Here is a 23,313-nt window from a genome sequence, read left to right on the forward strand (position 1 = left end):
GATGGACAGAGTCCATTTGTAATAATACATGTAGCTGGTACAATTGGACTGTTTCAAAGTCAACACATTATAAATTTATGGCACGTTGATAGCATTTGATCACTATCTAGGTGACAAACATTTCAATAACTAAAACAACACAACTAACTTGATACTAAGAACAAAAATAATGCAAAAATAGTTGAAATGACAGCTACTGAGACTAGAATTCTCTACATTGTGTATTCTGCGTACAGATAAAATGATTTTGTTGATCAAGATGAATGAAGGGACTCCAAAAGTTGAACATCTTCAATCATTCCATTTCAAGTGAAGCATTGACAGCCGGATAATGTTCAAAGAATGCCTGCAAAGAAAAAAGAAAGAAAGAAAGTTCCAATAAACAGAGATTTCACCTGACTTAACTTTACGTGATCTTACAAGACAGTGTTGTCATCAATCAATGACATAACATAGTATTTGGCTGTACAATGATAAACAATATACTCACTGAATTGTTGAATCCTTACAACTACACAGCTTCAACAGGAATGTTTTTGAAACAGTTTTGTTGGCTATTACATGAATTAATCATAATACTGTATACTTTGAATACTATTGAATCAACAGTTGATAAACATATTTGTATACACATAATATAATAATGTTAATAATAATGTTGGGTTCTTATATAGCGCTTTCCCACGCCGTCACGGTGCTCAAAGCGCTTTACAATTATTACCCCTGGCTAGGATCAGAACGGCACAACGGCCCTTTAGTCTTCCTCAACTCCCCAGGGAGCATACAATCCATTGCAGCCATTTCAGCGCATAGGATTAAAGCCTTCACATTGCAACCTACATCCTACCAGGTCCCCAATTATACAGCTGGGTTGACTGAGGCACAGTCGTGGTTCAAATCTTGCCCAAGGACTTTAGCCACTCAGAAACAAACAGCAGGCAGCGACAGGGCTCGAACCTGCAACCTGTAGATTCCAAGCCGGTCACGCTAACCATTCACCCATCATGACTCCTAAAATATGGTACACTAAATCCTGTAATCAAGTTGATTTTGGGGTCAACATCCAAAACTCAGTGCCCCGATGTCATCTTGATTTCAACCTGTTACTGTACTACTTATGGGTGAATTCAACCTCTCATGGACATGCACAATGTCTCATTATTGGTATTTTTACCATTTTCAGTGAATTTATTGTTGGTTGTCTGATCATGAAAATAATACTCTTATTAATAGCTAGTACAGGTTTAAGAAAGAACAACAAAACACAAACTCTACAAAATACAATGAATGTTTACAGTCTACTAAATCTTAAATAATGATAAAATTGAGTCATGCTACGATATCTTGCTCGCTATCATTTCTTGATAACTGTCTTTTTGTCAGCCATATTGTGAACAAGTTGAAAGTAAACCCGAGTCATTTCATTGTGTCCGACTTCTCCACAACTCTTCAATTTCTTCAATATGACTTCTAGAAATGTCCTCACAAAAAAGATAATTAACTCCTTTCTGGTAAAAAAAATTATGAAAGATTTGAGAGCAACTTTCCATAACTGATTGTGAGTAGAAATTGTAATCAGTTCTGTGGCTGGACCAGAACAGTTACTGTGTACAAAAAAAAAGGTTTGGAGAACATATACAAGTCTCTAGTCATTATATGGTGCCCTCCACCCCTTCAATTTCCAAACCAGATCTCTACAAAGCCTCTAAAGAATGGCCTCTCCTTGATGTCTACATTGACAAATCCTCAGCATCAAAAGAAACCATAGAAGACATTGTATGCAACATTACGTGTTTTCAATGGTTCCTAACTTACTAAGTTTTAATCCAAACCAAACCTTTTGTTGTCTGGTCTCTGGTATGAATGCAGCAAATATTTCAAACATACTTAGTTTTATACTAGAGAACAAGAGATTGGGTTCGAGTTTGAACTTTGTGACAGCAGGGTGTCAACCAGTCTGTCATCCACATCCCACATCTGTTTTTCAGCACTGAATTCTATTTTTAAATGGAACTTGCCGACATATTTTTTTCATTTCCTGTTATGCAGAAATCAATACTTGTAAACATTTCAAAAAACAACATTTTATCCCTTAGATTTGCTAAAAACAAAACTTTCCTATAGACTGTGTATGTAGTACTAGTAGAATTATAATAAAGAGGAGTCTGAACAGAGGAAAACATTGACAATAGTCTGGCCAAATTTACTTTGAACATACGGCCATCGTTCCTTTACCCTCTGAGCTGGGACACTTGATATGACAAATGCAACATGGGTAGCACAGGTTAACCAAATACTGAGGTGTGAAAAAATCTAAAAAACTGTTGCAAAGAAGGTAAACCGAGCAGATATGCAGATATAAGTATACTTCAATCAGTTACTAGGTCACTCTGGAGATTTTTAAGTGTATTTCGCTAGAGGGAACTTTTCGTCTCTTGGCAACGCCACGTTTCTGACTTCAACGAGTATGCTGAAATATTGTATAAGGCTATAATATGTCTACTGTGCAGTTGTCTCCTGCTGTTAAATGGGTTGATATTTCAAGAGTTTCATTTAGAGTAGTTTTGTGTGAATGGAATAATAATTTCATACCTGTTAAATTATTTGACAATTTGTACTTATAATATATGTACGAACAGACCTAAATGAATGATGGAGGTGGCATATTTTTAAGAAATGGAACTTTTACATTCTAAATCTTTATATTCTAACCATAGTTTTCTCCAGATTTTAGATCTCTGATATCAGGTAGGATAAGTCTGATAAAAATGTAGTTTTGTAGCTATCAATGATAAGTTTTTGAGGGTTTTGGTGATAAAAAAACGTTCTGTTCACCTTCCAGGTGTTTTTTTGATGTACCTACAGCCTTTTAATCTAAAATGTGATAACCCTCCAAACAACGTGACACGGATTGAAGCGATAAAATAACCAAAAGTAACAAAGTTCACACTCTACACTACTGTATAAAGTTTAAAAGTCACCATTCCTATTTTATCGATTATTATTGTACTTTGTTCCAGTATATTTCCCAGCTTTACAAATTTGGATTCTTTCATTTTGTAGTCTGCTCACTGGATAGATGGAACCACCATGCCATTACAATTGACATGGGGTCACAGGTTAAAGGTCACAAAATTCAAAGTAAGATTGAAAATTTGTACAGGAAAATTTGTAGATCCTTTTTCAAATTTGGATTTTTTGACTTATTAGAGGAATTTTGTGACATAATATTTTCACATATATTAATAACTTGAAGATAGATATCTAGAAAAATTTTGGTGTTTAAAATTAAGCTGACAGCAAATTTCTTGATTTTCTCAATAAATGCATGTACATTATGGCGACAAATGTTGCTTCAGGGATAATATGAAAACCAGATACACAATTTATGATATAAAAATGGAATAAGATTCTGACAAAGCAGTGAATTGATTACTTTCTTTCACTCTCTACCTTTCATTGTGTATAAAATATCAAATATGAATAAAAATAGCAGTTTTATATCCACAAATCAATAATTACAAATCAGTTAGTTATATTGTTCAATCAAAGATACTATTGTTGTTGTTGAATATTAAAATATGTTAGTAACTTTTTCTAAGTTTAAAAAGATAGCACAGAGATCCTTGATAAAAAAAATCATCTTTGCATCTTGCTGTCACTGTGTGTGTATGCCTTTAACACTGTGTGTGTATATGACTCCAGGGCGATAACATGTATACAAATAAGTAATTGTCAGATGTGTTGATTCAGTATACAGTACTCAGTTCTAGGACATTATATATTGTTTGTTCTGACTATTTCCTCATTCATAAAGAAATTGCACACATCAGATTCTTGATATAAAAGCATGTATCACCTTCTGTTCCTGTGTGTATGCCTACAAGGTAATTATTAACACTGGATGTATGTCCATGAGGCAATCTAACAGAACCAGGATCAGTGTGCCTTCTAACGATAGCCAAATTTTGTTGTTGTGAGTCAAAATGATAAAAACTGGCGGTTCGTGTGTGTCACCACATAGAAAGAGATAGGGGAACACTAAATTTTGGTGCGTCATCACTGAGAAATTGTGTGCGTCAGTGGCGCGTCAAATTGGCTTAGAGGGCACATTGACCAGGATAGTGCAATTGTAAGGTCTGATGATGCAGTTATACTATGTACTTGTAACTTTGTTCCATATTAGGACACTATGTTGCTTGTTATTACTGTTTTCTGGTTTCAAAATTGTACATATTCTTGGTATAAAATCCTACAACATGTATGTTCCTCTTTCACTATGTGTATATGCCTATCTAACAGTACAAGGATATTTTGTTGGATTTGATAATACAATACAGTGATCTAAGAATGTCTTCTATCTCTGTTCTTTATTAGAACACTATACTTTGTGTTCTTACTGTTTCCCAGTTCACAAAGAGAATGTACATAATTATTCTTGATATGAAATCCCACAGGTATGTATCTTTCTGTGTGTGTGTGTGTGTGTGTGTGTGCGTGCGTGCGTGCATGCATGCATGCATGCATGTATGTATGTATGTATGTATGTATGTATGTGTGTGTGTGTGTGTGTGTGTCTGTCTGTCTGTCTGTCTGTCTGTCTGTCTGTCTGTGTTGTGTATATGCCTATAAGGATAATCATTAGACTTCAGCTAGATCTGATGATTCAGTACACAGTGTACTATGTTCTATATAAGGACTAAGTGTGGTATAAATTATCTCAAAGAGAGTCTTAGATTCAATAAAGTATTAGCACTGCACTATATTAGGACACTATGTACTTTGTTATTACTCTCAATATATATAATTAACATATATCTAATGAGACAGATGAGAAACTGAGGAGAAATTTGTCACGATGATAAGAAGTAAAACATTAGTGCCACAAGTCAAGGTAATGATGTACGTGTCACAACTTACAATACCTTATACTAGAAAACCTATTTACTTCACTTGTCTAACTTGCAACATGGCATTTGGTATATACATGCTATAAAATAGGTAAACATTACAGGACTGTTTTACCTATATTTTTCTATACTTCAATTTTATAATAATAATAATCATAATTTTAGTTTTTATATAGTGCTTTCCAACTCTGTGCTCAAAGCACTTTACAATTATTACCCCTGGCACAGATCTATAGCAGCACAATGGCCCTTTATACTTCATCAACTCCCTGGGGAGCATACAATCCATTGCAGCCTATGTAAGCACATAGGATTAAAGCATTCACATTGCAACCTCTAGCCTACCAGGTCCCCAATTATACAGCTGGGTTGACTGAGGCACAGTCATGGTTCAAATCTTGCCCAAAGACTTTAGCCACTCAGAAACAAATGGCAGTGATGGGGCTCGAACCTGCAACCTGCAGATTCCAAGCCAGCCACTCTAACCATTCATCCATCATGATTCCACAACCTGCAACCTGCAGATTCCAAGCCAGCCACTCTAACCATTCACCCATCATGATTCTAGCAGCATTTATTCATTACATACAAAACTGAATGGCTTTCAACTGTAACTGTATTTCGTGAGGTTTAAAAACCATCAAGCTTAAAAGTACACTGTACACTAAAATTTGGTAGTCTATCAAAGTACATTTCACTTTGTACAATATACCAAAAACAACGCCCTCTCCTTGTTGTAAAGACTGTAACCTATCAAAACATAACAAGTAATCCAACATATTTTCTAGTTTTACAAGGACTCATACATCACTTTACATAAATGGCATATAAGGATATTTCAACATGAACTTATTAATATCATAACAAAGGTACACTTCCTTGTTTCACAAGGACATACTTGCTAGTTTCACAAGGTTTCACACATCACTTTCAATGCCATTATGATATTTCAACATGCACTTATTAAATCATAACAAAGGTACACTTTCTAGTTTCACAAGGACATACTTTCTAGTATCAAAAGGATTCACACATCACTTTAAAATAGCATAAGGACATTTCAACATAAATGTATCTAGATCCATCATAACAAGGACACACTCTCTACGTTCACACATCAATTCAAACTGCATATTGGAATATTAATTTCCCACATGAACTTATCAGAAGATCATAACAAGGACACACTCTCTAGTTTCACACATCACTGTTTTTTTGTTGAGTGGAAGGCCATTTATTATGCTCTTAAGTTGTTACCAAGAGACACACTGACAGACCACAGCATTGCCTCCTTAATGTTTTGTACCCTTTGAAGATATCGGCATTAAGTACATGATACAATGTACATGTGATGTCACACATTCAATCTCCAGTTCATCATGAGGAGAAACTTTACTTTACTATGCAACTTCATATATGTACAAATATGTTATGTGAACGTTATACCTTCAGTACTATTAGTAGATAACCTTTTTCTACATCCGACATCCTTGTCGAGTATGTTAAATTATACTTTCCATCTCACGTTTACTGTCAACATTCAATCTCCAGTTCATGATGGAGAGAAAACATTATTCTACTTCTAACATCCTTGTCGAGTATTCTCAATTTCACGCCTACTGTAAAATACATCTACTGGGTACATACATTTGTGTACCTTCACTGAATACACTACACTATAACATGTCTATTCTGTAACATACAAGGAAACTATTAATCAGCTGGTCAACATGTACTACAGCCCAATATTGGATTTGTGAAAAACAGTTCTCTGGCAGCACTTTAGGAAAAGTTCATCCCAACTGATAAAAGATAATACTTTTGCGAGAACATGGGATTAAAACATGGGCCTTTAAAGGCTTTTAGTAGGATTACAATTAAAAAGTTTGGTGGGAAAAAGTTTAGCAACCTGCAGAATGATTCAAAGCCAGCCACTCTAACCATTGCCTAACATGACTCCATAAATATCAAATATTTTTATATCAATGTCAAAAAGTGATGTCACAGTTATTGTGTTCAATTGATAGGTTTTTTTCTCTTACTTCTGTTAATGACTGTCTATTTCTCAACTAATAATGATAACAATAATGAAGAAGATTTATAATACATCTATATAATCTCTGCAAGCAGAGCTCAAGGTGTAAAGTACGTATGGGGATCATTTTACTGTTGGAAAGAATGAAAAGTGAATGCACAGACAGTGACCTGGATAGAGGGTAAATGGAGAAGGTAGAGACTAATGTTTAAAGAGACAGGTCTTGAGAGAGTGGTGGAAGGATGTAAGAGACTTGGAGCAGTGGAGATTGAAAGGAAGAAACTATACTATTAAAAGACAGCAAAAATTATTTAGGGTGGTCAAAGATTATGACCCATTTAATCAACAGGTAGTAGTAGTTGTTAGTAATCAATGTATGACTTACAACAAAACAGTTTTCATTTTCTTCCGAAACACATGGCTAATATAATAAAATGTGTTAACTTGTGATGATGACAATGAAAGAATAGAAAGTAGATGTGGTATTATAACTTGGTTTGTGTAAAGGTTACATCGTATTTGGTGTTAGGAAATTGAATTTGTTGATGACAATGTAATGATAGGTAGATGTGGTATTATAACTTGGTTTGTGTAAAGGTTACATCGTATTTGGTGTTAGGAAATTCAATTTGTTGATGAAAGCTTAAGAATAGAATAATGTAGTTCATTAGAAGTATACAGGTGAGGGTGACAATAAACTGGAATTTGTGGTATTTTAAGGGTATACGTACTCCTTACAATTCAAATGACAAGACCCACTGAATTGTCACCCTTTATGTAAACAACTCTAGTTTCCTCCACTTTCATCTACTACATAGCTGACAGAGCACATTTCAGTTTCAACTTCTAACCCTTCCATATTCTTACATTGTCATAAACAAATTAAATTTTCTAACACCAAATACAACATAACCTTTATACAAACTAAGTTACAATACCACATCTAACTATTCATATTCTTACATTCATGATTGTCATCAACAAATTATGCTAACACCAAATACAACGTAACCTTTATAGAAGCCAAGTTCAAATACAGCATCTCTATTCTCACACTGTCATCAACAAATTGAATTTCCTAACACCAAATACAATGCAACCTTTATACAAGCCAAGTTACAATACCACATCACATCTATACTAATGCTGTCATCAACAAATTGAATTTCCAAACACCAAATACAACGTAACCTTTATACTAAGCCAAGTTCAAATACAGCATCTCTATTCTTACACTGTCATAAACAAATAGAATATGCTAACACCAAATACAACCTTTATAGAGGCCAAGTTAGAATACCACATCATATCTATTTTAATGCTGTCATCAACAAATTGAATTTTCCTGTTCCAAGTGCTACATAACCTTTACATTACACTATATAGCCATGTGACTTTAATATCATGGTCACCTTAGTTGTCTGAGATAATACCTCAAATGACATAGTAAGATTATGCACAGTTCCTGTCCCCAGTTTGAAAACATAGCAATTTTCCTTGACCCATTCCATCTTTGGGTAAACGAATGATTAGAACCTACAATGTATGTCTGTACAGAGTAAGTCAAACATATTGTCATGCATATGACAAAGTGACTGTGGATAATAACAAGTTTCAGCTTTATACAAGCCATTTTTAATAGAACACTTTAAAGGTAGGGTGGTCACACAAAAAATTTAACTTAGAAATACACTAAAGTTTTCTCTTTCATCTGAAAGCAGTTACTTTTAAAACCAAAATACTTTTTAAATTTTCATGATCGGTTCATCCGTTCAGAAAATATAGCACTTTTGAGTGCGGAAAATTTTACAAAGTTCAAAGTAGTCTAGTTCTTATACAGTATCGTTATGATTTAGAAACCACAGTTGGCATCCAGATTGTGTTCAAATCCCAAGTCATCGCAGTAGTGTTATCTTTTCAGTAGAGTTAATATGGGGATGACAAAGAATCATTCTTTTGTTCTGGACCACATTTTTCTGTACTTCTGCCTAACAACTGCATTTCACATCATAAGTGGACCTTTAAACTGCATCAATCAACTCTTACATCTTGTAACCAAATTTACCCCATCGTATTCTAGTACCAAAACATTACACTAAACCTTCTTGGCCTTTTAATCACAACATCTGTTTTGGTAAACTGAAATGCACACAACTATTATCTTCATGTAATTGAATGCTATACCTTCATAGCAGTTCTTGTGACCCAGACCACAACAAGAATTGTAAACTTGAGTTGCCATCTAATCTAATTTACTGGTATTGCATTTTACCTTCATTAGGAACACTCTTCAAATACTTCAAATACCAGGTACTTGTTATTCCAAACTGACACTACACAAACAATACCCTTTAAAATGTTCTCAATGAAAATTTTTGGCAGGTAATCAAACACACCCCCTGTTTACTGGTAACATCCGCTGGGGAAGAATAGGCCACATGTTAACTCTACTTTACTAAAACATGGTATTTTATGCCACAAAAAATATTTCAGGTTAACCTAAGATTTTGAAAGTTTACACGAAAAGGAAGTAAGAGTTAAAGGTAAAATAAACAAATGGGTTGAGTCTCTGTATTAAATACACCAATGGTATTTTGATGGAAAGTGGATAGCAATACTGGGGATATTTGTATATTTTCTTTCACACTTCTCTTCTCAAGAGGGATTCCTTTAAACATGAGAATCTGTCAACATGGTCAAATTACAATGAGGTAGTGGAGGATGGGGAATGTGAGAAAGTTTATGGCTTGTAATGTGAATAATCAAGTAAACACATTATGAAGAAATGCCAAAGAGTGTATGTACTTTTCACCTATAGTTTTGTAAAGCTATCAAAGTTAATACTCTGGCAATCAAGGTCTCGGTTTATGAAGACACAAACTGAAATTATTGTTGCGACATGTGAACGGAATTGGTTTAAATCATATATAGCCTCCGTTGGTGGAGGGTCTATGAATTAATTGCGCTAACATTTAATAAATAGGGTGATATTTCTTATAAAATCTATTACTTTGCAGTGTACATTTTGGGGTCTTCCAATGTTTACATTGTCTTGATCACAGGATGATTAGAATTACACATCAAAGGCATCATTATATATTTATTTACCATCCAACAGGCATTGCCCAATAACAGGAGGAGGGTTCAGTATTTGTGCAGGAGGAAACCAGAGTACTTGGGGAAAACCTGTGTTGTTTGGTAGAGTCAAAATGAACGACACACTTCTTACTTACAGTGTGGTAAATTTAAATGAACCCATAATGGATTTAAACCCCTCAGTGGTATCACATCCGTAGTGGTAAGAGACAAGTGGTTTAACCACTCGATTACTGAGAACCCTATAAAAAGATGCATTTTACATCATAACTCTTCTTTATCATAATGATATTTCAAAATTGGATATCAAGAAATATTGATAATTTTATTCTAGGTCAGTGAAAATCATATCACCTTTGGCTTAGCTATAGTATAGTGTGAAAGTAAGATGTCATGACAACCACAATGTCAGTTTTAATTCAAAATCTCAATTCATCCATTTTCACACCTTCACAACCAGCAAGGTCAGTAATAAAACAACCAATTAAACATAATATCTATAACCCTGGAATAATAATATTCATTTCTTAGCACTTGCACGTTCCCGCGATAACGGGAAACGGTGGTGAAAAGGTTAAAAAACACCTTCCATGTAAAAAGACATCTCAAGGCTCTATACAACACAATCATAAAACATACATAAAAAAGAGTAAGGAATACTTGAAATACCACTATCTATTGTCATCTTAGTTTACTTACAGTATTAATACAGATTATAGTTAAATAAAAAACTATACTATAGGTACTATACATCTTGTTTCACGGATGACAAGTCTATTCTTTGTCAATAACTGATATTTAATAGGGATATAAGGAGTAAGTACGGGTTGTTAGTCTTGTCACATAATACACAGTGTGTGTAAAACTTTATCTGTATCTGGTATTCTCGGCAACAAAAACAACCTACCATGGGTATTAAATTAAGACAGGTGAAAGTATTGAGATTTGTCTGACATTTGATGGTGACGTGAGAGGGTTGTAGACTCTGAGGGTTCTACAGTCTTCACTGTAGATTATATAATAGTTTATTTTTTGTGATTTTTAACAGTAAATTTTGGAAGAGATTTTTGATGGATTGTTTTTGACTGTGCATTGTAATGAGTCTTTTTGTGTTTGTGCAATTTTTTAGTGTCTGAGCTGGTTCTCGATATAAATCATTATTATTATAAATATGATTATTATATAATATTTATTTAATTATCATAACATGATATGATGGAACTATGGTTGCTGTAAGGTTAACTGTAAGCCATGCTACTTACAACACACCTTTTGTCATCAGACAGTCTTATATCATAGTCTTCATGACAGTTAGACTGTCTTGTTTCTCTCTCTCAAATCCCAAATCTTTTTCCCTTTCTCTCCAAATGAAATCCACAAACCTCTCTTATCTCTCCAAATCTTTCTCCCTTTCTTTTCAGAGCTTTCTCATTTTCTGTCCAAATAAAATCTATACAAATACCCCTCCATCTCCATATCTCTCCCTCCCTCCTTCCATCCATCCATCCGTCCGTCCGTCCGTCCGTCCGTCTGTCTGTCTGTCTGTCTGTCTGTCTGTCTGTCTGTCTGTCTGTCTGTGTCTGTCTGTCTGTGTTGTATCTCTCACTCTCTTCCACCATTCCTCTCTTTGGCCCAACCCCCATCCAACTCAATATTCAAATTCCACACTATACCACTAATTCTATGTTCTTACCACTATGGTGTGTTCTTTCCTTTCCAGCATTACAACATTTCTCTGTACACATAACAAGTTTAAATCCCTCAGTTTCAAGAAAGTCTAGTATGTAAATATACATGTACCCTCAAAACCGGGCATTAGGATTTATAAGATTACTGAATATACAAGGGGAGTTCACAAAGGATTTCTTACAGCTGTACAACCATATCGTCATGAGATTCTAAAAGTAACTTACAAAAGAAGGACACTGAACAGTTTAAATCAAACCATCCCTTTCCTTTCAATTGTTTAAAAAGTGTACAAGTAAGATTTATTGAAAGAAGTCTACCCCTGATGATTCTGACAAATTTGAATTCTAAAAGCGTTTGACTGTGAGTAAAGATCTTTCGAAAAATATGTGAAACTGCATAAATATAGGAACTGATTAGTAGCTGACGTTGACTGAAATACTATAGCACAGACTTTCATAAGGACTAAAAAAAAATTGTTTGGTTCCAGTTACCTGACCCCACCTAGTTTTTCACCGCCGACTCTAAACTTTTTTTTTTTTTTATGTATTCGAGAAAAAAATGAATACAATTGCAAAAATTGTGAAGTCTTGCAAGAAATAGTGACATCACCACAATCAAATATCAAGACAATATAAAACTGTTCTTCCAATCTGTAATGGCTGTACATCTGATGGGAAGAAACCAATAACACTGAGACCATTTGGAAAGCCATGGAAAACATCACTACCTGAATTAGACACTCACACATGAAAATAAAATCTACCTACCACACCTATTCTAAAATTGAGCGTAATTGCAACCACACAATTTTTTTTTTAGGCCTAAGGTGAAGAGTCACTGCAAGTTGTGTCATACTTCTAAATATACTTACTTTATACAGTGAAGTTGCTTGGTATATACTACTGGTACATGCCATTTCTCTGATAGAATGCATACCCAGCTGTGGCATTCCGATGTCAATGGTTCTCAGACCTAACTTGGCCGATATGATAGGTCCTATGGTTGTACCACATGGCATATCACAACGTACAACAAAGTCCTGTACAGTAGAGAAATGATGAAATATCATTATAAGTGTCAAATCTAAGTGGGAAATCAGTCTACCATATTATACCATGTTACAGCTTGCATAGCGGCTCAATGACTAGTACGCATATGTGTCCTATATAATATATCATGTTTTTTTTGGTGGTTTTACCCAAATATGCATTGCGGCACAATGACTACACATGCGTGTTCTATATAGTATGCGCATTCTCCACACGGAGGGTGCCATCTTCAATATCATCGTGAGGCAGCCAGTCACAAATGAATCTATCCTGCGCGAGCTTATGGGTTTTGCCTAGTTATGATATTAATATATATTGGTCCTATGAACAGCATGCTCATATTTGAAGTGTACAACTTTTTAACGTTGTAGACGTACTATATAACATGTATGCCCATATGTGGTCTTTTGGATATAGGTTTGACTGCAATCTATATCTCTCTGTGTCAAACCAGGCAAGGAAATCATAATTATCCTAAAATATCCAGTATACTCAGTAGATAGATTTGAATTCATAGTTACTCGGATATCTCTAGTGCAATCATCCAAAGAATAAATGGAACTGAAGAGTATCTTAGGAGTCATTTTTGCATCTTGGACAAGTTCACAATTAATACACACTTTTAACTCCTTTTCCCCATTCCATCTAGTATTGAGTTTCCAATTATTAGCGTGCTTGGTGGTTGTGCTTAGTATATTTCATCTACTTTACACTGTATTTACCACTTTGTTCTTTTATTAACTCTAATGTTACTATAGCCCTCGAAATAACACTTTGTTACACCAATTTCCCATGAATCTAATATTATATCTTAATTTTGACTTGTAATTTCTGGTTCTTTTTCTTTTTTTAAAATGAACTGCGAGCATTTTTTTACTTTTGTCTTGGTAGATGTATTCACTTACTTTCTTTGAACTTGCAATAAAAACAAGTTACAAAAAATTATTTCCTGACAGAGGGTAAATTGTTTTCAACATTACGGATAACTTAACATGATCTTACCTGTAAGGGTACATTTGCTTTCTCTGCAATAACTCGTAGTATGGATGATGTGACAGCAGTGGTTGCATAGCGTTGGTTACTGTTTATCTTGAATACAACACCCTGCAACAAATCATATAAATAACACCATTATAGTGTGGAGTCTCGCTGGTTAGCAGGACTCCTTTGTAAGCTGCACAGTTTCAGTGGTATTTTGATGGCTGTCAAAGTCAAGGTCAAATTTGAAAAATTAATGATATCAGTAAATGATTTTATGATATTACATGATTTGATATCAACAAATGATTTGACTCTATTGTGAATGATTTAATGATATCAACAAAAAATGAATTATAGGAATAATTTTATTATGTCTAATTTCCACAGATACATGATACCACGTCACTGACTCAATCACCCTATGAAAGAATCTATACTAAAACAGGACTGCATCATATAAACAAACTCTTACCTTATGAAAAGCAACTTTGTGGTTATCTTCATGTTTCTCCCTATCAACAGAAATTATAAAATGTGGTATATAAAAGAAAGGTGTTAATGTCATAGGTTGGGGACATGAGCCTGGCTAGTATGGTAGTATGGTAGTGTATCTGTCTAGTGTTCTGCAGGTATCAGGTTAAGTCCCAGCCCAGATACACTTTCTTGGTATTACGGTTACCACAAAGCTTATATAGGGCAATACAATTCTCAGTACCTGAAATAGAATATTACTGTCTTGGCGCACCATAAAAATAATGAACATTTGATTTCTAGGTCGACACCATAACTCCACGTGCTTCATAATTACTATCAGCATACGTGCAAATGAGTCGACCTTCTTGTTCTATTACGACCCTTTAGCATGAGGTAAAAAGCTATTACAGGTACAGAGAATAAGTCAACCTTGTTGTTCTATTTTGACCCTCTAGCGTAAGGTACAATGCTATTACATGTACTGAGAATAAGTCAACCTTCTTGTTCTATTTTGACCCTCTAGCATGAGGTAAAAAGCTATTACAGGTACTGAGAATAAGTTAACTTTCTTGTTCTATTTAGACCCTTTAGCATGAGATAAAATGCTATTACAGGTACCACAAATTTTATACTACAGCTAATACATAAACTTGCTTATGAACACATGTCAAGATTGCACTATTGTCAAAATACAGGTGGAATGTAAGACACTTACGGGTAATTTGGATGGACTGCATGGGCCTGGTCTGCACTCACTAGGAATGACTTGGGAATGGCTTCTTCAAAACTTGTGGATGTTCCACCAGCTGATAACCTTCTCATAACAAACTCTGTCAGAGATGATTCGGCACCATGGGCACTCTGTGATCCAACCTGTCATTGTGTACAATTTGTTCAGTACGTAAAAATAATATTTTTTTTAATATAATAATAATAATCAATATTTCCAATACAGCACACACTAGAATAGATCACACTAGACAACATCAAGTGGTACATGTGAATTTTGGATTATTATACCATAAAGAAATATGTTAGAAAGGACATGATTGGTTGATTCACAGTCACATGACAATAAGTGATCTTCAATTTTGTCACAGCAGTCAACTGCAAATAATTAGTATGATTCGCATGAAAGAACATAATTGGTTGATTCACAGTCACATGACAGTGAGTGACCTTTCAACTTTTGTCACAGCACAGTCAATTGCAAATGATTAGTATGATATGCATGAAAGAACATGATTGGTCGATTCTGTGAGTCACATGACAGTAGGTAACCTTTCAACTTTGTCATACTAAGGTAATTCCAATTTAATAACTACTACTGTTGATTAATAAAGTTCTTTTTGGTCAAAGTAAAACAAATTTGAAGTATTTTTTACTGACAAAAATGAGTTTTATATACCTACCTCTTCATTATCATATAAATTAATCATACGAATATTAGGATCTTTCTCAAAGGTGTCGCCATCTTGTACAGATGTTATCAAACCCTGGAATTACATAAAATACATGCAGTGTTTTTACTTTGTCACAACAACAGTGGACTGACAGTACAATGGAGAAATACTATTTCAAACTGAGGAGTTAGGGTTAGGGATAGGAATCCTGTAACATAAAGCTGAGTTACAGCATATCACCCACTCTCCTACACTTGTCATGTGAATCTGAACATGGTAAGAATAGAGCAGTGGACCGACTGTAAAATAGAGAAATACTTGTATTCAAACTTAGGAGTTAGGGCAAGGGATAGGAATCCTGTAACATAAAGCTGAGTTACAGTATCACCCACTCTCCTATACTTGTCATGTGAATCTGAACAAGGTAAGAATAGAACAGTGGACTGACTGTACAATACAGAAATACTCTAATTCAAACTGAGGAGTTAGGGTTAGTGATAGGAATCCTGTAACATAAAGCTGAGTTACAGCATCATCCACTCTCCTACACTTGTCATGTGAATCTGAACAAGGTAAGAATAGAACAGTGGACTGACTGTACAATACAGAAATACTCTAATTCAAACTGAGGAGTTAGGGTTAGTGATAGGAATCCTGTAACATAAAGCTGAGTTACAGCATCATCCACTCTCCTACACTTGTCATGTGAATCTGAACAAGGTAAGAATAGAACAGTGGACTGACTGTACAATACAGAAATACTCTAATTCAAACTGAGGAGTTAGGGTTAGTGATAGGAATCCTGTAACATAAAGCTGAGTTACAGCATCATCCACTCTCCTACACTTGTCATGTGAATCTGAACAAGGTAAGAATAGAACAGTGGACTGACTGTACAGTAGATTCCCATTTGTACTCAAGCTAGGGAGTTAGGGCAAGGGAAAGGAAGAGTCTTTATACCTCTGAACATAAACTTGGTTGGTGGAAAATGTATAGCTGTTGACAAACTTTTTGTAAAATATTTCCATTGTATTGAAACTAGGTTAGGGCATGGATGTGTTAGCTTTAGGGTCAGGGCTCGAAATTAACTTTTTTAGTTGGTAGTCACTTTGACTACCACTTTTTAAAACTGGTAGTCAACAGGGAAGATTTGGTAGTCATTCTTTTTTTCAGCATTTAATAATTTATGCATAAACAAAACATTAAGTAATAAACGTTCTGAGAACACCTGAGTTTTTTTCATGAAATTAGTGACATTCATATTATGCAAACATTTGACCTGTCCTAAAATAATACATGTAATATATCATACTACAGTAGTATCATAGTAAGTAAATATCATATAAATGATTATTGTGTGTACCAAGCTGTTATTTTGCAATGTCCACTTGGAAACCTCAAACTGACAGTGACACAAATTTTGGCATAACACATACATAATAAATATACACATATTTTACATTCATTCAGTCACACACACATGTATACATGTACAAACATCCCCCCCCCCCCCCACCACACACACACACACCAAACAGTTACTGGCCTCAAACATATATACAGGACGTGACTGAGAGATTGACAGAAATAAACTTCAAAACACTAACTAAATCGCTAGTCACACAGCAAAATTACATACTTTCCATGTTGTAGTTTATTTCACTGAATCAGTAACTGTGTGAGGTGTAGAGTTACATGTAATGATTAGTGGCTCATTCCATTTCGGGTGTGTGGGTTGCTTGTCAAACTTATATAATGCTCTCAAATCTGAGCATTTATGCTATTTATTATTATTTACTTTGTAAAAGATAAAACGTCATACGATAAAAAATACACACGGTCACCATCCATTTCAGTTTCCCTTACATTAAAAAATAATATGCTATGACCCAACCCTAGAGAGAAATGGTATGTGCCAAGGCACGTCCCTCAAATCTTATCTGTTACTATCTATAAACACAGGAAGTCATTCTGATTGCGTCTAGGATTTGTCTCCTCCGCTAAGGGCTTCGATAAACGACGTAAATTTCCATCCTTCCACTAAATTTAGGTATCCTAGTATTGAATGACTAGTTGTAAAATACTATTACATTCGCGATTAGTGGTGGGAGAATGATTTTATTCTGTATATTTTCCTAAGTTTTGTATCATTTTGATCGCAACTGTGTGACATGGAAAAGACAATTACAATGAAACAGTCATGAAATCAATAGAGTGTTGCGTTTGAGTAGACATTATGGCGTTTGTAACATCACAAATAAGCTACATGTATTTTGTTTATTTTACCAAGCCACTGTTATTGACTACAAAGTAAGCAATATCAAACATGCCAGCCGCATCTAATCACACGTAGCTTTAGAGTCCAGCGCTCACGCTACATTGCCAACTTGTCAGCAGGCCTTCCATGCATACGGTGGGTTGGCGTCCCTAGGATTTTCGTGGTAGTCAAGGATGACTACCAGTTTTCGAACTTGGTAGTCATTTTGGAAAAACTGGTAGTCAATTGACGCGAGACTACCGCTAATTTCGAGCCCTGAGGGTGAGGTTTGGCATAGGAACAGGATTAGATCCCCTAGCATAACATTGAGTTGTATTGTCTAGCAATGAGTTAACAATGCTACAGTACTCCCTGTATGTCACATATCAATACTAGTATTACATCCTGTCAGTTCATACATTGTGTCAAACACTTCCTAGTAATAAAATATATATTTCCTGTCCTAACAAAGGGACATTGAAACAAAACAAAGAGTTCTTCTCTGACAGTCAGTCCTAAAGATTTTAAGTTAACACTATTTACAACTATTTGATCAGTCCCGCTTGCAAACAGAGTACTTGACTCAATTCTGAAATTGTTCCTAAAACACCAAGTAAAGGAATACTGTCAGGATTGAGTTACAACTTACTCCGTCTGCAAGTATAGGATTTCTACTATTTGAGCTGCAAATACTTACAATAAACTGTAAATTTCCTGTCCAAAATGTAAAGAGGAATTTAAAGAACACAAAGACATGTGTTCAAACTTTTAACACCCAGGTGTTTAAAGTACATTGACCTGGTAAACAAGGCTATTCATCAATTTACTCTACAAGCAACACTATATTAGTAGCCTATTTGTAGTCTTGAAGGACAAACACTAGAACACTACTGGTATGTCAACTATCCCTCAACGAATGAAATTCAACAAATCAAAATGTCAGTTAGGATACATGAAAATGTGTTGTATAATAGACTAGTCCTTCAAAATTACAGGTAGTCTACAGTTAGGATAGCTAAATAGTGTAGTAGTGTTAGTCCTTCAAAATTACAGGTAGGCTACAGTTAAGATAGCTGAAATAGTGTTGTAGTGTGAGTCCTTCAAGATTACAAGTAGATATTTTAAGATTCAAGCCATGGATAGCTTTTAGACTAGTTCTATGTTGACTTACTGATAAATAAATTTTAAACACTGAAGAACTGAACTAAACCCCCAGGACAAGATATTCATCCTGGACAAACTAAAGGTGTTATTTTATTAGATTTAATATTAGATTTAATAATTTATTCTTGTACTTACTTCCATTGCACAGTAAGCATTGAGGAGATTGTCTAGTCTTGGTGACAACAAAAACTCATCCAAAGCACCACCAATCACCTGTAATCAAATGTTGAAATTGAGAAGGATTTAGAAGGATGAATGTAAGTATGGAAATTTAAAAACAATAAAATCCACTTTAAACTGAGGATATTACATTGAAATATATCATACAGACATGATGATGGTTTGAAAGATAATAACTATGGAATTTGATGAAAATATTTTTTTTTTTAAATTGATAAACATAGCAACTTGTAAGACTATACTAGTTGTGCACAATGTATGGTTATCAACAATGATCGTTCCTGTTGTGAAAAAAAAAAAAAAATGATTGATTGCTGTACCAAGGGAGACAATTGAAAACAAAAGAATTTCACTATAATATTATGAGGGCGCTATTGAGCATGATGCTCAAGCATAGGTGAAAAGCACATATTGAACATGTAGTACTCACTGATGGCTGTGCATCTGCCAGGAAGAGTTCAAAGTCTACAAGTTGTTCTTTGGACACCTTCAACTCATCACACAGCAATTGAGATAACAATGAATGGTGTTTGTCCACCTAAGGTAAAGATAAAAATAACCAAATACTAGTAATGCAATACACAGCCCAAACTTGGCTATGTGGCCAAGGTTGTATGGAGGAAGTACAAGCTTGTATGTATTGATGGATATCCTTGCTGTCCTCAGTGATGGCCATATTTGCCTTATTACAGATTTTACATCACAAGTTCGGCTTTTTTTTGAAGTGCTTTACATCCGACGTTCTGCATTTTTTTGAAGTGCATATTGTAATACACAACTTTCAAAAAGTTGATGATAACAGACTTATCAATAGAATTCACGGGCTCAATTTTGAAACATATTTCATTATCAAAATTACGATTAAATGTTGAACTTCAAGTTGAATAATTGAAGCATGAATATTGCACTTCACAAAAAATCAAAATGTAAGATTGATGACATGAAGTACTTAGGTTTGCTATCAAATATCAAATGATATATTGTCTTTGTCTTACACAAGTTACACCAGATTTTTCTCCAGTTTCAGCTGGTTTCAGTAACTCCATCTGGACACATGTTGCCAATACAGGTACCCTATGATAACAAAGAGTTTGATATTTTAAACTATGTTAAATATACACACTATTGTCAGTATTTCATTTTGGTTGACATACTTCAAGTTATCCAAATTTCAGTGACATGTAAATTCATCATCCTCTATACAGTGCAACCTCAATCAGATGGAAATCTGATCACAGAGATGGTTCCATTTGTTTCATTTTGCACATTTCACATCTTCTTGACTTTTTGCTTTCCTCTTGCACAGGTGTCAGGGATAAAGAAATTCTACACATATCAAGTCTTTGACAAGTCAAGTGCTAAGTGAGTAAAATCTTTTTAGGTGCTATCAGTTAAATTCTTTGTTTGCTGTATACAGGTAGAAGGTTTGTCTGTAGATTTAGAAAAAACAAACACAATTTGTTTTACTCATAATTTCTGCTGAGGGCAGTATTTTATTCTATTGTAAATGGACAAATTCTACAAATATCTTAAGAATAACTACACATATCTCTAAATAGGTGTTTCTGACAAATCAAACTTTGTGACATATATATTTCACCAGAATAGTAGATTTTGGTACAAACAGAAAATGGTAAAAAGTGGATTTTACATGATATACTAGCATTGTTTTGTTTTGTTTTCTGTTTTTTTCCCTGTCAGCCTGGTAGGTTTTGGGGAAATTCAAGGACAGTAAATTCCCCAGGTATTTTACATTGATCTTCATTAAAAGTAAGCTACACTAAGTATGGAAATCTATGCAAGTTCTACTAGATTTTCAAAGTCCTGATCTATTTACTTTGAAGAGTCCATAGATACAACAAAATATACTTACAATTGAGTTTCTTTATTAGCTGAGAAATTCTCATTGTGAGTTCTAAGTAGATGTATTGCACAGTTAGGAATAAACATGATAGGTCTGTTGATATGTACCAGTTTGTGTACAAGTTTATCACCATTCTGAAAGACAAATCACCAATAATTTCATACCAGTCACAGTAGTGTCAACTTGAAATAGTTTTTGTGTTCTTAGGAACAATAAATGTAATCTAGAAAATGTAACTGTTGTCAAATTTGAAATATATTATGTGACTGTATGGTTGTGGAGCGAGAGGTGGTGATTGTGTGTGTGTGTGTGTGTGTGTGTGTGTGTGTGTGTGTGTGTGTGTGTGTGTGTGTGTGTGTGTGTGTGTGAAGGGAGAGAGGGCTGATAATGCATATTGTACTGATACCACAGTTCTCCTACCTTGACTATAACCCTTCCAGCTATCTTCAGATCTCTGTCCATCCATGTATGCCAAATACCTCCACCATAGCATTCCACTCCAACAGACAGATAACCATTCTTGATTTTCTTAGAGTCAGGTTTCACCTGTGAGGATTCAACACAAATTACTAAAATGTCTTTCATGAATTATCTAGTTGGATATCATAATATTTAAGATGTTATGATGAATCTTTTGCTGTAGGAGAGCCTCCCACAAACATTTCTATAGTGAATATTTCTTTGGTGATAGGGTATTCCTTTCATGTGACTGTCATGTTTCAATAGTTATTTACATAAACATATAATAACATTATAATACACTTCTTGCTAACACCAAATAGCTGAAATGCTATATGCACATCCACTTATTTCTAGTAGTGGCTTTTCCAACAGAAACAGTCACAGATATATTCATTTTCCCCCTTCAAGAGGCAGCCAGTCAAGTACTACTTTGGGAGCCAGATGTTTCCCGTCGTCATGGCCAGCCAAACACAACGTTGAAAATGATCATTGAAAAAAACTGGAATGAGCAGAAAGACACTGTTGGATACTATGCAAAATTGTGCACAATGGAGTAAACTCATCATGTCACTACAGCTAGATTGTGGATGACATAAGAAGAAGAGAAAACAGTAATTTATAGTACTTTGATGTAAACTCTTGACTTACCTTCAAACATGGACTATCAGTGTGAGCTCCAACCATACTAAAACCATTGCCTGGTTTGTATTGGCCGCCAACAGCAAAGGCAATCATTGTAGATTTATTGCGAGTAAAGAAGTATTTCTGTTTTGGTTGTATCGTCCAGTGTTCTGTCTCTCGCAGTTCCTGGAAACCAGCTCCCAATAATCTGGTACGACATTCTTCAACAGCTGAAAACATCAAATAAACACATATCTGCCATATATTTGGTATTTTAATGACTTTGTAACTAATCATTCATATCCAAGGAAGGATGAATACATCTTATAGTTATACATTGCATAATGTTTCAAATTTGTATTCCAAAAAAAAAATTGTACACAGCCCCACATTCTCATATAGGATTTATAATGAAAGTTGGGCAGTACATTATTACATGTATATTTATATTTAATATAGCAACAGCAAATAATACATTTTAGGAACACCCCCATACACCAAAAAAAACCCCCAAAAAACCAAACAAACCAGCATTAACAACAATAACAATATCTGACAAACACACACACATACAACAACCTCAACAACAACAACAACAACAACAACAACAACAACAACAACAACAACAGCAACAGCAACAACAGCAACATCATCATTTATCTTACAAAGGAATATAAAATATGCTTAATTCCTCTGATAATCTCTCACGTATACTCCATACACTAAACACATGGTCAAGTCTTCATATGTAAACTAAACTTAGATGCCACTGATGGAAACACAGAATCTGAAAATGAGATATTTCTTTTATTGATATGGTTTACGTTACAAGTCAGTACTATGTACTTTACCATGATATGGTGAGGGAGATTTGTTGACATATTCTATGAACTGTCTTGCTGCTTGCTGCATGACTTCTTTGGATGCACTCTGTTGAAGAAAATGTGTATAATTCATTAAAAATAGTATATGTACACAAAGAGACACAATAAAGTTCAAGAGCACCATGCCAGTGTCTAGTTACTATACATCTCCTATAGTCATTTTCTATAATCATTCTCCACCTGTAGTTACACAGACAAACTCTACCAAAAATCTAGATAAATTTTCTGCTGGGGAAAGGGTAAA

The 23,313-nt window shown here is 34.6% G+C and overlaps 1 protein-coding gene across 1 annotated transcript; it reads right to left on the reverse strand.

Moving 5' to 3' along the window:
• Positions 1 to 212: 212 nt before the first annotated feature.
• On the reverse strand, positions 213 to 23,110 carry LOC144447541 (aspartyl aminopeptidase-like). The gene is made up of 13 exons (XM_078137588.1): positions 23,037 to 23,110; positions 22,213 to 22,415; positions 21,523 to 21,648; positions 21,112 to 21,236; positions 20,234 to 20,312; positions 19,669 to 19,776; positions 19,194 to 19,271; positions 15,647 to 15,730; positions 14,950 to 15,107; positions 14,233 to 14,272; positions 13,782 to 13,883; positions 12,602 to 12,769; positions 213 to 346 (listed from the first exon to the last, which is right to left on the reverse strand). Exons 1-13 carry the CDS (start codon positions 23,095 to 23,097, stop codon positions 296 to 298), a joined length of 1,383 nt encoding a protein of 460 aa, XP_077993714.1. The 5' UTR covers positions 23,098 to 23,110; the 3' UTR covers positions 213 to 295.
• Between the last annotated feature and the right edge of the window lie 203 nt (positions 23,111 to 23,313).

Source organism: Glandiceps talaboti, chromosome 16, assembly GCF_964340395.1.
Source record: "Glandiceps talaboti chromosome 16, keGlaTala1.1, whole genome shotgun sequence".
NCBI lineage: Eukaryota > Metazoa > Hemichordata > Enteropneusta > Spengelidae > Glandiceps > Glandiceps talaboti.